General features: G+C 54.0%; 5 protein-coding genes across 5 annotated transcripts; 4 read left to right on the top strand and 1 right to left on the bottom strand.

The window, feature by feature from the left end:
* Positions 1 to 2,260, top strand: NEUTE1DRAFT_88956 (uncharacterized protein; the record flags this gene model as incomplete). Its single annotated transcript, XM_009856827.1, has 3 exons — positions 1 to 150; positions 238 to 983; positions 1,053 to 2,260. 3 exons carry the CDS (start codon positions 89 to 91, stop codon positions 2,060 to 2,062), a joined length of 1,818 nt encoding a protein of 605 aa, XP_009855129.1.
* A 2,505-nt stretch (positions 2,261 to 4,765) lies between these two features.
* Positions 4,766 to 4,990, top strand: NEUTE1DRAFT_53388 (uncharacterized protein; the record flags this gene model as incomplete). Its single annotated transcript, XM_009856828.1, has 1 exon — positions 4,766 to 4,990. A coding segment is annotated over one exon (225 nt), but the record flags the coding sequence as incomplete, so codon positions are not given.
* A 436-nt stretch (positions 4,991 to 5,426) lies between these two features.
* Positions 5,427 to 8,541, bottom strand: NEUTE1DRAFT_125187 (uncharacterized protein; the record flags this gene model as incomplete). The annotated part of the gene is made up of 2 exons (XM_009856829.1): positions 5,427 to 8,431; positions 8,494 to 8,541. 2 exons carry the CDS (start codon positions 8,539 to 8,541, stop codon positions 5,597 to 5,599), a joined length of 2,883 nt encoding a protein of 960 aa, XP_009855131.1.
* A 366-nt stretch (positions 8,542 to 8,907) lies between these two features.
* Positions 8,908 to 9,685, top strand: NEUTE1DRAFT_118421 (uncharacterized protein; the record flags this gene model as incomplete). The annotated part of the gene is made up of 2 exons (XM_009856830.1): positions 8,908 to 9,152; positions 9,238 to 9,685. 2 exons carry the CDS (start codon positions 9,081 to 9,083, stop codon positions 9,397 to 9,399), a joined length of 234 nt encoding a protein of 77 aa, XP_009855132.1.
* A 931-nt stretch (positions 9,686 to 10,616) lies between these two features.
* NEUTE1DRAFT_125189 (uncharacterized protein) lies at positions 10,617 to 13,209 on the top strand (the record flags this gene model as incomplete). The annotated part of the gene is made up of 3 exons (XM_009856831.1): positions 10,617 to 11,014; positions 11,071 to 12,736; positions 12,814 to 13,209. The coding sequence occupies 3 exons, from the start codon at positions 10,805 to 10,807 to the stop codon at positions 12,843 to 12,845; spliced, it is 1,908 nt and encodes a 635-aa protein (XP_009855133.1).
* Between the last annotated feature and the right edge of the window lie 112 nt (positions 13,210 to 13,321).

Below are 13,321 nucleotides of genomic sequence, written 5' to 3' on the forward strand. Positions count from 1 at the left end.
CCGTTGTAAGACTTGTTGAGGCATAGCCCGGCTGTCAAGTGCTTGGGGTGGTCTGTCCTTGGCCTCTACAAGCTCACTCAGCGCAACAATGGCGGCGGAGATACCTAGGAGTCTGCTCGTGCAGCTCCGGACCGCTTTGGAGGATACACCGTACGTGCATAGTACACTCTCTCTGCCTTTTCCCTCCTACACCTTTCCGGTACGCTCCAAACCTTACTGACAAGCCCAGCACAACAGGGTAGGAAGCTACATTCCCGAATCATCATGGGCCCTCGTCTGGTCAGCCCTCGCCGCGCTGGCCGTCTGGTACATGGCGAGCCGCGAAGACCAGCCGATCCGCTACACGATTCCTCCCGCCAACTTCCCCAAAGAGGAGAACATCCTTGAGAACCCCTCAATCAAAGTCTCGGGTACCTCGGCGATCCAATGCTACGCCCCTGCCACCGGCCAATTCCTCGGCTTCGTCAACCCCTCGACCCCCGAAGGCATCGACCGCGCCATCGACCAAGCCCACGCCGCCCAGACCGAATGGGCCAAGACCACCTTCCGCCAGCGACGCGCCGTCCTCCGTTCCCTGCTCCAATACGTGCTCGACAACCAGGAGGAGATCTGCAGGGTGGCTTGTCTCGACAGCGGCAAGACCATGGTGGACGCCCAGCTGGGCGAGATCCTGGTTACGGCCGAGAAGCTGCAGTGGACTATCAAGCATGGCGAGAAGGCGCTACGCCCGGAATCGAGGCCTACGAACCTGTTGATGGCGTATAAGAGGAACACGGTGCACTACGAGCCGCTGGGCGTGGTTGCTGCGCTGGTGAGCTGGAACTACCCGTTTCACAACTTGATCGGACCGGTGATTAGCGCGCTGTTTGCAGGCAACGGGATTGTAGTCAAGGTATCGGAGCAGACGGCGTGGAGCTCGCAATGGTTTACGAGTGTGATCAGGGGCGCGTTGGTTGCGCATGGTCATAACCCTGCGCTTGTTCGTACGTGTTGCCGATTTTCCTGAGTCTACTGCTTACCTTGGCCCTTGCTAACAAGCCTGTTCCGCACAGAAACCGTAGTCTGCTGGCCCCAAACAGCCAACCACATCACCTCCCACCCCAAGATTAGCCACATCACTTTCATCGGCTCCCAGCCCGTCTGCAAGAAAGTCGCCGAATCGGCCTCCAAGGCCCTTATCCCCGTTCTCGCCGAGCTCGGCGGCAAAGACGCCTCCATCATCCTCGCCTCGGCCCCCAAGTCCGACCTCCCTCGCATCGTCAACACGCTCATGCGCGGCACCTTCCAAGCCTCCGGGCAGAACTGCATCGGCATCGAGCGCATCGTCGTCGCCCCCCAACACTACGACACCCTCCTCTCCATGCTCACCCCGCGCGTGCGCGCTCTTCGTCTGGGTCCGACCGCCGACGTGGGCGCCATGATCTCCGATACCGCTTTCGCTCGTCTCGAAGGCCTGGTCGCTGACGCCGCCAAGCAAGGCGCTAGACTCCTAGCCGGCGGCAAGCGGTACGCACACCCTGAATACCCAAGCGGTCATTACTTTGTGCCTACCCTTCTCGTAGACGTCACGCCAGACATGGCTATCGCGCAAGAAGAGTGTTTCGGGCCCATTATGGTGGTGTTGCGCGCCGCTTCGTCCTCGGCGGAGGACATACTCGCCGTCGCCAACGCGCCCGACTTTGGCTTGGGCAGCTCCGTGTTCGGATCGGAATGGGATTCTACGCTGCACGAGGTGGTCAGGGGATTGAAGGCGGGTATGGTAGCCGTCAACGATTTCGGAGCTACGTATGCGGTGCAGCTTCCCTTTGGAGGCGTGGCGGGGTCGGGATATGGAAGGTTTGCGGGTGAGGAAGGACTGCGGGGGTTGTGTAATATCAAGGCGGTTTGTGAGGATCGGTTTGGGTGGCTGGGTGTGAGGACGGCGATACCGCGGCCGATGCAGTATCCGGTTCCTGATCAGGAGCGGAGCTGGAGGTTTGCGAGGGGCGTGGTGGAGGTTGGATATGGGATGGGCTTGGGGAGGAAGGTGGGTGGGGTGGTGGGGATTTTGAGTAATAGCTAGGATCGGGTGTCGATATGTATGTAGGTGGAAGGGCAGACGTTGGTGATGCTATACTTGGATTATCTCTAGACGGGAGTGGTTCTGTGGGATAACGGCCCAGTATGTATATACCGTAGATCTTACGCCCGTTCGGATGAAGAGAGAAGAGGATACAGTAGTGTAGTAAATAATACCTAATGCATAAGACGAATCCTCTGGCCTGTCATGGTATCCGCCAAGAATATAACATTGGCAGTTATGATGTGATGTTGAAATATCCATGGAACTACATAGACCCTGAATTGTGTTGAGTGTGATGGTGTCTGAGTCAGTTTCAGATATCAAGACAAGACAACAAGACAAGACCCTTGGATAGGTAGGTAATCAATGGAGATAGTATTGACATCACATGGCTACCCATGTGTAAAAGTCAACCACAAAGAAAAAAGAAATGAATCAAGCAAAGGTATCCGCCCTTAAGGCCCAACGTCTTTCTGGGCTCCAGCAAAACCTAATAAAATGCTCCAGTTTAAAAAGCTTGTTTATTCCCCCGAAGCCAAAGACTTGGCCATGCGGGATGATGATCCAGATTTCTGAAATCTGAATTCAGGGTCCGTCGGTCTTCCGGACTGAATCCACTGACACCTTCTGTGTGCTGTACACAAGTATGGATTATATACCTAGGTAATCACGCCAAACAATTGAACTAAGAGTACTAATGTACGTCTCCTATCATACGGGGGAGAGATAGTAATAAGTGGAAGTGGAAGTGGAAGTGTCAATATCATCATCGGCCAAGGCTTGGACTGAACGTAGTGTAGTGTAGAGGTACATATGGATGTACATAAGCGCGGAATGGGAGATCCACAAGCCATGTGCAACCAGCCCGGCCGCCCGTTCGTTCGTTTGTTTGTTTGTCGTGCATCGATGCGAAAGTGGAGAACGCCTATGACGTAAGGATACATTGAATCCGCTGTTGATAACCTTGTAGCTACGACCCTTGTTTTTTTTCTTTTTAGGAAGTTCTTTGAAGGGATAGTAGCGTTTTATTTTCTTTGGCTGAAGGAAGCGAGACAGGCGGAGGGTTGCGGAAGATTGCCTGGCTAGTGTGCTATGTGCCAAGGAGTTGAGGTCTGGTCGGGGAGGCGTGAGGATACATACACAGTAGGATATTGCAAGGTTGTGTTATGGAGGTGAGGATATCTGGTGACGGGAATGAGTGAGTGAGTTTGCAGACGGAGACCTAAGGATGGGAAAGGAAAACTGAACCACGGGGCAATGGTGAGTGAGTGATGAGTACCCGTCGGAGGGGAGGGGAGGAATGGCGACTTTCGCCTCTCATCAAATTGGTTGGTTGGAGGGAGTGAGAGAAGCAAGAGAAAAAAAGACGTCAAGCCACATGTGGCATTACATCTTTGACCTACCTCCGTCCAGTCCTCAGGCTAATCACGACTCGACTTGACCGATAAGAGCAGGTAATATGGGAAAGAGGCAAGCCACTACGTAAGGTAGCCACATGTAACCCGAAGACGATCATCTCGAATCTTTCATCACCTCCCGTCGTCGCGTGACGGACCACGGAAAAAAAAAAAACGAGTGCCGTGACTAGGTAATGCGGTTGATATCGTAGCCCTCTCACAAACCAAGATTAACCACACACACTCTGGTAACCAAGCATCCGTCATGGTTGGCCAACGTGCGGTCCGAAGGTCGGTTGGCCACGCACACACAGGATGGGACAGGGGACATGGGATGGGGACTGAGGGAGTCGATCTATTTCTCGAAAGAGCCGGTCTTATCTTTCTTTTTCCCGTCAGCCCAGACCTTGTCTGTAACGGCTAGTTAACGACATCAACCCGCGTCTGGCTAGGTAGGTAGGTGCAGTGCTCGGCGTAAAGCTTTTCATATCGTAGTGGGAAAAAAATTCAAGGCACACATGGCTACTAGCTTCGTCGCTCGTTGCGCCGTTGGTTGTCCAGGGCTGGGGTTGTTGGAACGAATGGGACAGGAATGTGAATGGCATGTGCCGGAAAAAAAAAAAGAGAGCAAAAGGTACCGGTACCTAACAGCCGCCTGCCTGCCGCCCTGTGACGTCACAGGCACTTTTTACCGCAGATGAACTGCACACGCATACACACACAAGGACACTTGACTTGATATACACCAGGCATGCAGAAGGTATGCCTTGCATGGACGTACGCAATACCAAGCGAGCGGGTAGGTAGGTACCTAGGTAATGAGGAAGTGAGTGAATGGGCAGCGGGATGATGAATTCCATCGACAAACAGGAAAAAAAAACAAAAAAAAAGAGAAGTGACGAATGCGCAACTGAATGAAAAATGACTGGATGCCTTGGTTGCAAGACCAGACGAACTGAACAATGAATATATAATCACACCCACCTTCCCTTCCTCCAACGGTGATTTATCCATCCTTTCTATATCCTCACCATCAAATCAATCAGCATTTTGCGAAAGAAAGACTTCGACCTACGAAGCATCAACATATCATCACCCTACAAACAAACACACCAACCTAGACCATCCATCCATCCATCCATCTATCCATCATCAAAACAAAGAACCAAAAAAACAAAATGGGCGCCGTCATATCTTGCGTACGTTTCTCCCCCCTCCACCAGTTTCCCCTCTCCCCCACCAGTTTCCCCCCTCCTTCTCCCTCCCCCCCTCCCTTTCTACTAGCAACCCGTACTAAATCTGCAAAAAACAGATCCAAAGCGTCTTCCGCACCATCGGCCGCGCCATCATGGGCGTCGTCAACGGCATCGGCTCCATCCTCATGGCCATCATCAACGGCGTCATTGGCGTGATTGACGTGATTGTCGGCTTTTTGACGTGCAACTACTGCGGCAGTCGTCGGGGTCGCATGAGGAGGAGGAGCGGTGGTATGGGAAGACGGAGACATGCGGGGGGTACTGCGGCTATTTAAGTCTCTGACTCTCGAGTCGTGCGAGTCGTGGTAGGGGAAGGAGATGACGAGGGAATGACGAGGGGAGGAGAGGAGATGATGGAGAGGAGAGGGGGAGAGGAGAAAAGGAGAGGGGGAGAAGGAGATGATGGAGACGGATGATACCCAGTTGAGATTTGAGAAGAGCATGCGGTTAATGGTTTTTCTTTGTTTCTTACGAATATGTTTTACGGCGACGGCGACGGCGATGAAGCAAATTAATGCGGTAATGAGTTATGGAGGTTATACGATAGCACGAGATGACAAAGATACCCTATACCCCCCTTACGCTTTGCATTCAGTGCACAATACTTTGGTGGATGGAGATTAGTAGTGCTGGGAATGTATCTGATATTGAACATCACTTCTCATTTACCTATAGTGTTCTCTAACGTGATTAACGACATGTGAAACAGATGAAAACACATAACTGGCTTGATTCTATTGTCCTGAATAAACCTAGACCGCAGGCCTTTCTGCGCAAATCGGTCTTCTCTACTCTAGCTTACTGTATACCAAAGTCTTAAAATACATTTCTTTCTACCAAACGGCCTTGATTTCTTCACACATCAACATACATATTCATCATCACCCACTATAATCCTCCAAAACATCCTTCTTGAAAAACTCGACAATCTTCCCTGCCGCCTCCCTCCCCACCAGTCTCCCCAGCTCCTCCACCTCCATATTCGCAACCTCCCTCACATTCTCCGCCTCGGCAGTAATGCTCCTGATATTCTTCGGCGTCACGCCCGGGACTTTACCCAACATCTCCTGCGCCTCCATATTGAACGTACTACCCCCATTCACCGCCCCCTTCCCCTCATTCACCCCATCCTCGGGACTTTCTCCTTCCCCCAACCCCGCCCTGACAGCCGCGACGGGATCGGGTTCTTCCTCGAGCGCTTTCAGCCGCTCAAAGATTTCTGCCGTCTCGTAAGGGGACGACGACCAGATGATGCGGAGTTTCGGGAACGCGAGCGTGAGCAGCACGATTTTGGACTGCAAGTCGTTGGCGCCCGCGTTTTCGGGGTTGACGCTGCGCAAACTACCCGACAAGTCGGCAAAAGGTTCCAGAGTGAAGGACTTGTTCTGGTCGAACTCGATCAAGAGCATCGGGTTCCTGTAGTGCTGGAACATGGTCTCGCATTGGGCGTACAGCCGGCCGTCCTTAAAGGAGGAAATCAGATCCGAGACGGACTTGCGCTCGACGCAGATGTTGGGAGATAGGATGTAGTCGCCTACCGTGAGCATGCAGGGGACGATGACCATGGAGCGGCCGTGCAAGAGGGAAGGTAAGGAGGAGCGGAACTCGCGCACGTCGACGACTACGCGCGGTGGTTGGGCCGTCGCTTTGGCGAGCTTGCCGCCGCCGGCGATGCGGGTGTTGATGGTTCGTAGAAAAGCGGACTCGGGGTCCTCGACCCCGTGGGAGTCGGTCGTCATGACGATGGACATGGAGGCCCGCTCTCTGATGAGTTTCGTGAAGGCGTCCTTCTCGCGACGCACCGACGAGAGGTACCGCTGCTCTTCGACGGAGCCGCCGTAGTACAAAAAGTAGACGCGCACGTTGCGGTCGTTGTGCGAGGAGCGGTAGACTTCGACGCGCCGGATGAAGGAGGCGTCGGGCTCGTACATGATGATGTATTTGGGCTTTACCTCTTCCAGGATGTGCTCGTCTTGGTCGCCTTCGTAGGCGTGGATAACCACTAGATCTTGCATGTCGTAGAGTTGGTAGTAGTCGTCCATGTCCTCGAGCGGGTCGGCCGTGGCAAAGGTGATGATTTCTTCGGCTGCTTGGCCGCCTGCGTCGTCTTCGGTGATTTGGATCTCGGACATCAGGTCGGCTACTTCGTTGGGCTTTTCAAAGTGTTGGACGATGCTGCCGTTCTCATGGCGGCTGGGGTTGCTTCCGACACCACCACCACCGCCGCGAACTCGGCGCCGTTTGTTTGCTGGCGCTCCTCCTCGGCCTCTAGCCTGGGGGAGTCGTGGGTCGACGGCGCCACTGAGGGCCTTTTGGTTCTCGGAGAAGAGGGTGGCGTTGACTTGGGCGAATTCTCGTTTCCAGTTGAGATAGTTTCGTAGCTTTCGCCTCATCAGGAAGGCACCCGATGGTTTATCCTCTTCAGGGTCATACACCTCTTCCACCTTCTTTGCCGTTCGAGGTCGGATGTGCATTGTTTGTAGATAGTCGCGTAGCTGACGACACGTGTCTGTGTCTGCACACATGATCAGGATGGTCCCGTTGGAATCATCGCGAACAGCTGGTTCAAAGTAGAGATCTCTGTCAATTTCCTCCAGGACATCTGCAAGGACAGCCCACTTTGGCTGTTCTTCCAAGACAGGTTTCAGTGACTCGATGGTTGAGTTTGGACCCGCCTTTTGCTTGCTCGAATAGACTCGTTGTCTTGCAGTCTCGAAGATGGTTTGAGCCGCGTCAGAGAACAGCCATGGGGACTCTGTCTGCCTGGTAGTCCCAGGAGCAGGCTTATGTGCTGCATGAATGGTGTCCAGCTGTTGCAAGAATGACACGGCGTCGAGGGCGAGGATAGACTGGAGCATACCACGAAGAACTGTCAGATCGCCAGCAATCTGCTTGGTTTTCCAGCTGACTCTATGCCAGTTTGGCTCCAGCTGTCTCCGTACCATACGATCAAAGTTTCTGGTCAGAGCACTGTCCAGGTTCCAGTCTTCCATTTCCAGCCCGGTGTTCTCCTTTTTGAGCTCATGAATGCTGATCTCGACACATTCCATTATTGCAGTTTGGATCTCTCGCATGGAGTCGGTCATGGGAACTTCCAACTCGATGACTTCTGCCTTCTTCTTTCCCTCCAAGGATTGAGCGACCTGGACATGAAACCGAGGCCAGAGTGAAGCCTTTCGGAGAAACATATTTCTCATCATGGTAGCCAGTGGCGAGAAGCCTACTGTGAAGGGATCCGGGTTATCTGAAAAGGCCTTGAGAAAGCCAACCTTGTTCTTTTGGCGGTATATCCTGAGGATGAAGGCCTCGAGCGAAGTGGCAACTATGCGATCCGCGTGGAGGACAAGCATGCCCGTGATGGTCTCCGGGTTCAGGAGGTTTGTCAACAAGTCGACGACCAAGATGCGCGACGTGATGCTAAAGATGCCGCCCTGGGCATACATCTTCTCTCTTGTCCCGACACTGGTAAAGTCCGTGTTGACGACGGTCAAGCCCCGGGCCTTGGGAGACATGCTGATAGCGGCATGCTCGGCCAGGGCCTCACCAATCCAGGCATTCTCTCTGTCATCAGCGTTGACAACCACAATCAGGTTGTTTCCTGCGGCATCATACGAGTGAAGCAGGTTGGTGATGAGGCGCATGAGACCGAGGCCTCGGGCGAGAATGACAAGCTCATCTTCTTTGCGAAGCTCTTCAAACAGTTTCTGTTGGTAGACCTGTGTTTGTTATCAGTCTAGATGAACACAAGCCAACAATATTAAATGATTCATGGACGCACAAGAGGAAGTGAGAGCTTCACGGGTTGCGGGGCACTGGAGGCCGACATGACATGCGGGGCAGTGCAGTGTTGGTAGGTCTCGATCAGTCCGAGTCGAGGATCATGATGGAGAAAAGCTGGGATGATGGCGCTCGGGATGGTGAGTACAGTATCATGTGTGTTGTACTAATGGCGGTCCCTGAGTGGTTCCCTCCACTCGGAGTCAAGATCCAAGGAATGCTCTTGTCGGTTTGATGCGCTGTTCGTGGGAGGTTTTAGCAGCTGTCATTCAGTGTGCCTGCCGCCGCATAGTAAACGACGGCGTGACCACACCCAGGCGACGTCATTGTCTTGCACCCTCTTTTAGGCCCCTTGTACGTGGTACGACGACTGCAGGTTTCTTCCTATTTATTCCCTTTTGCTCATCCATCGTCTCCTTTTATAAAAAGAGACCCTTCTCGACCCTCACAACTTAACCTTCCACTTCTACACCTTACCCATCCTCCTACAAGACGATTTCGAAAAAGTTGATCAAGACTCTCAGTTGTCTCACTACGACCCACTCCTCACGAACCATCAAGACAAGTCATAACATCAAGTCCACCACAATGGCCGGCGGCGACGATCTCAGCAAGAAGGAAGTCAACATTCTTCCCCACGACACCCAGAAGGACGAGCAGGTACGTTATCCTTTTGGAACCTAGCGCCTTGTGTGAACTGTGAACTACAGAGAACAGATGACTGACTGTTTGACCAAACAAACAGAAGAACCCCAACAACCCCCTCAACAAGCTCGCTGATAGTGCCAAGGCCACGTTTGAGCAGGCGTCAAAGGCCATGCCCGGTCCCGCCATCTCGCAGAACATCGGTGGCGAGGAGGGCACCAAGGAGGAGCGCAGGGCCAAGGCTGAGGAGCTCAACAAGTAAAGATATGGACTCGGACAAACAAGGGAATGGATGGAATGATTGTAATGACTGAATGATACACATACACACACATAATTGAACTGTTTTGACAACTACTCTGATGGATCAGTCTTGTTGGAGCCTAAAGTGACTTTGGTGGTGTAATTGCGCCCAAATGAGAGGGGTCTGGTCCTCTGAAGTTGTCTCAAAGGGAGCCAGTTAGCATGTGAAGGTACTACAGGTACTTTCATGTCATCCCATGTTCATACACTACTTTGATCCTATATCAACCTGAGTCATATAACCTCCAAATGCACATGGAAGTTGTTGTCATTGCCAGTTTCAACATATCCCTCAAACAGCTCTCGGAGGAACCGTCTCGTTGGACATCCATCATCACGTCGGGCAAGCGAAAGGTCGGCTGTGCAAGCGGCGGGAATAGTGGAGGGGTTCAGTTGCCCACGAGAGATCCAATGTGAGGGATAGGTACCCACTGTTAGTGGACACAGACAATTGACGCCCTATCCACCCCCGGCACAATGTCATGACGCTATCTGATCCATGTTCACAAGTTGGTCGCTTCCCGTCGGAAATTGGTCATTGTGGCTTGCTGGGGTTTCGTTGCCATCCTGATTCCAGTCAAAGCCAGGTCGATGCCGCCGCCGTAGTGATGCAACTCCCAATCCCCGTAGTGTAGTGTACACTCACTGCATGCCTAACCTCTTGCCAGGTACACCCGCAATTCAACTTTCCTTGTCTTCCCTTGCAATAGGACTTGCTCCTCCGTACATACAGCTTTAATACATTGAATTTTCACGGCAGATCATAAGCTTGACAAGGCTGCTGGATCATTGTCCGAGGTACGTTATTCCCAGCCTGCCGCCGTCTCTTCTACTCAGTATCTGCTTTTGCTCCTTTCGGTCATTGGACATCCGGGCGGCCGAGTCTTCCTCCCACCAACCACCAAACATCCGTGCCTCCAATACCCAGACCTAGGTAGCTAACCGGCAACTTCCATTGTCTCTTCTAGGCTTCCGTCAGGTGTTTTTATTCCTACGCGGCAAGGCCACGGCAGCGCGGAGCTTTACTTTATCTTGTACCGACACGATACTTCGCCGTCGATAACAAGCACCAACGATCCGAAAAGCATTACTACGACATCCCACTTCCAACTTGCTACCTCGTCCTTCGCTCGACGTTGCCCCCCCTCGCCGACCGACCCGCCGACCGGATCTAGGCACGGCGACTCAGCTTCATAACAGTACCTCTCGGCGCTGCGCCCGCCGGCCGAGTCCTTCTACCGATTTCTCGCATAACGAGTCCCAATCTATCCATGCTTTGCTCCCCCTGGACCATCTAAAGGGGACGCCAGGCCGCAACCCACCACCCACCACTTCCACGCTTCCACCCCTCATATCTTTTCACGATGCCGTCCATCCTTAGCGACGACGACAAGGAAACGGTCAAGCGCTGCGTGCCCAAGCAGACCAACAAGATCCATGCCGTCGCCGTCGCCAGGCTCTATGTAGCCTACCCGAACCCATCTAAATGGACCTATACCGGCCTCCAGGGTGCCGTCGTGCTGGCAAACGATCTCGTGGGCAACACATATTGGATCAAGATGGTTGATATCTCGGTAAGTGTGGAAAAGACGATCATATGGCTGGACACCATTAGGCTGACATCGGACAGCCCGGAAACAGGGGAGTGATATGGGACCAGGAGATCTTCGATACTTGGAGCTACAACCAGGACCGTGTCTTCTTCCATACCTTCGAGCTTGAGGAATGCTTGGCTGGCTTGTCTTTCGTGGACGAGAAGGAGGCCAAGCAGTTCCTCAAGAAGATGAACGACAGGGAAAAGAACGCCAGCAAGGCTACCACTAAGACACCTTTCGGAGGCGCATCCCAGGCACACCACCACAAGCACCACGGTCTTTTCGGCGGTCTGTTTGGAGGACATAAGCACGCGTCTCCGACAGCCACCCCGCCCGAGTCGCCGCGCGCCGCTGCACCGGCAGGCCGTATGAGAGCTGGAAGCACCAATGGAATAAACGGATACAAACCTCCTTCCGAGTTTGCGACTCTGGATGCTTTCGATCCCCTGTGGAGGGAACACTTCGGTGACGACCTCAAGGCCCAAGGCCTCGACGACGACTTCATCCGCGAAAACCAGGACTTTATCATTGAGTTCTTGAAACAGGAGCAAGCGAAGCAGGGTATACACACGAGCACTCCGCCGCCGCCGCCGCCGCCATCCGCTCCTCCTAATGGTCCCGCAATGAGAGCTCCCCCACCACCTCCTCCTGCTGCTGCTCCACGCAGTGTCTCCGAGTCGATAACTCCATCGACCTCTAGGAGAGGGCCAGTACCCCCGCCTCCCCCTCCAGCAAGGAGATCCGGCAAGCTCGACACGGAAAACCACCAGGAACCGGCCCCTCCGCCGAGATTTGCTGTTCCTCCTCCCATCGCCGATGCTGGCAAGTTTGCCCACTCTGATCCCCCGCGACATACGCCCTCTGCCCCTGGACCTCCACCACCTCCCCGGCCGCCGAAGACGCCACTCGAAGATCAGGACCCGAGCCAGAGGTTCAGCGTTCCTCCGCCATTCACAGGCCAACGAAGTGTACCCCCGCCGCCTCCTAGCCGTAGCTCTGTTCCTCCGCCACCGCCCCCGAGAAATTCAACTGCGCAACCTCCTCTGCCTCCCAAGGCGCCGGGACCAGCACCTCCCCTCCCGCCTGCGAGCTCACGGCCGCCCCCCATGTTGCCGACTAGAAGCCCGGCACCACCGCAGGCACCGCCTCTCCCAACCTCGAACGCGCCGCCTCCGCCGCCTTTACCGGCCACCCAGGCGCCTCCACCACCTCCCCTTCCCGCAACCAGCGCGCCTCCTCCGCCACCACCGGCACCGCCAGCACCTCCGGCGCCCCCTCTACCCGCAGCACATGCTCCCCCGCCGCCGCCTCCCATGCCACCCATGCCCGCACCATCAGGCGGCGCACCGCCTCCGCCTCCGCCTCCTCCACCGGGTGGTATGGGCGGTGTTCCTCCCCCTCCTCCTCCCCCTCCTCCAGGTGGTATGCCTCCACCGCCCGCCGCTGCCTTGCCGCCTGTTGACGGCAGCCGTTCGGCCGTGTTGGACGGCATCAAGACCGCGGGAGGTATTAGGGCGTTGAAGAAGGTAGACAGAACCCAGATCCGCGATCGTTCCGGTGCTGCTATTCCTGGTGGCTCCGATAGTGGGCCCGCAAGCAGTGGATTGCCGCCCGCTGGAGCTGCGCCGGGTGGCGGTGGTGGAATGGCGGATGCGTTGGCGTTGGCGTTGCAGAAGAGAAAGGAGAAGGTTAGCAAGAGTGGTAAGTATCTGGATTATCCCTGGCTTGTGAAGTGTGAGAGCATGTCGAGAATGATGCTAACACTAGTGGAAAAACAGATGATGAAGATGATGGTGATGATTGGGACTAAGTGTCTGATACCAGCAATGACACGGTGAAGAGCCACCGGACAAAACCAAGGTTCCAAATAGGTGAAGAGTGCAGAAGGAATGAAAGCAAGACTGGATAGACACCGATATCCAGCCATCATCCATCCATCTGGTCATTAGTTGGCCATGAGGAGATGATGACGGCGAGGATGGGCCGTTGCTGGAGTAGGAGGAGGAGGAAGAAGAAGAAGAAGGAGAGGGAGGAAGAGGAAACAAGGGGTGGAAGGAAGCAAGGAATGAAAGGAAGGATGCAGTGTCGTTGCATACTATATATATATAGCTTCACCGTATTTGGAAATATTCGCACCTCATCACTGGTGTTTAACAAGAAAACAAAAGAAATTTAAAATCATACTTTTTTTTTCACTTTCAGCAGTACTATACTAGCCTTTTGTTCTCTGTTTCCCATGTTAACTTGATACTTTTCAAAGACAGCGGCGAGTGCTTGAAGAGGTTT

This window comes from Neurospora tetrasperma, assembly GCF_000213175.1.
Source record: "Neurospora tetrasperma FGSC 2508 unplaced genomic scaffold NEUTE1scaffold_81, whole genome shotgun sequence".
NCBI lineage: Eukaryota > Fungi > Ascomycota > Sordariomycetes > Sordariales > Sordariaceae > Neurospora > Neurospora tetrasperma.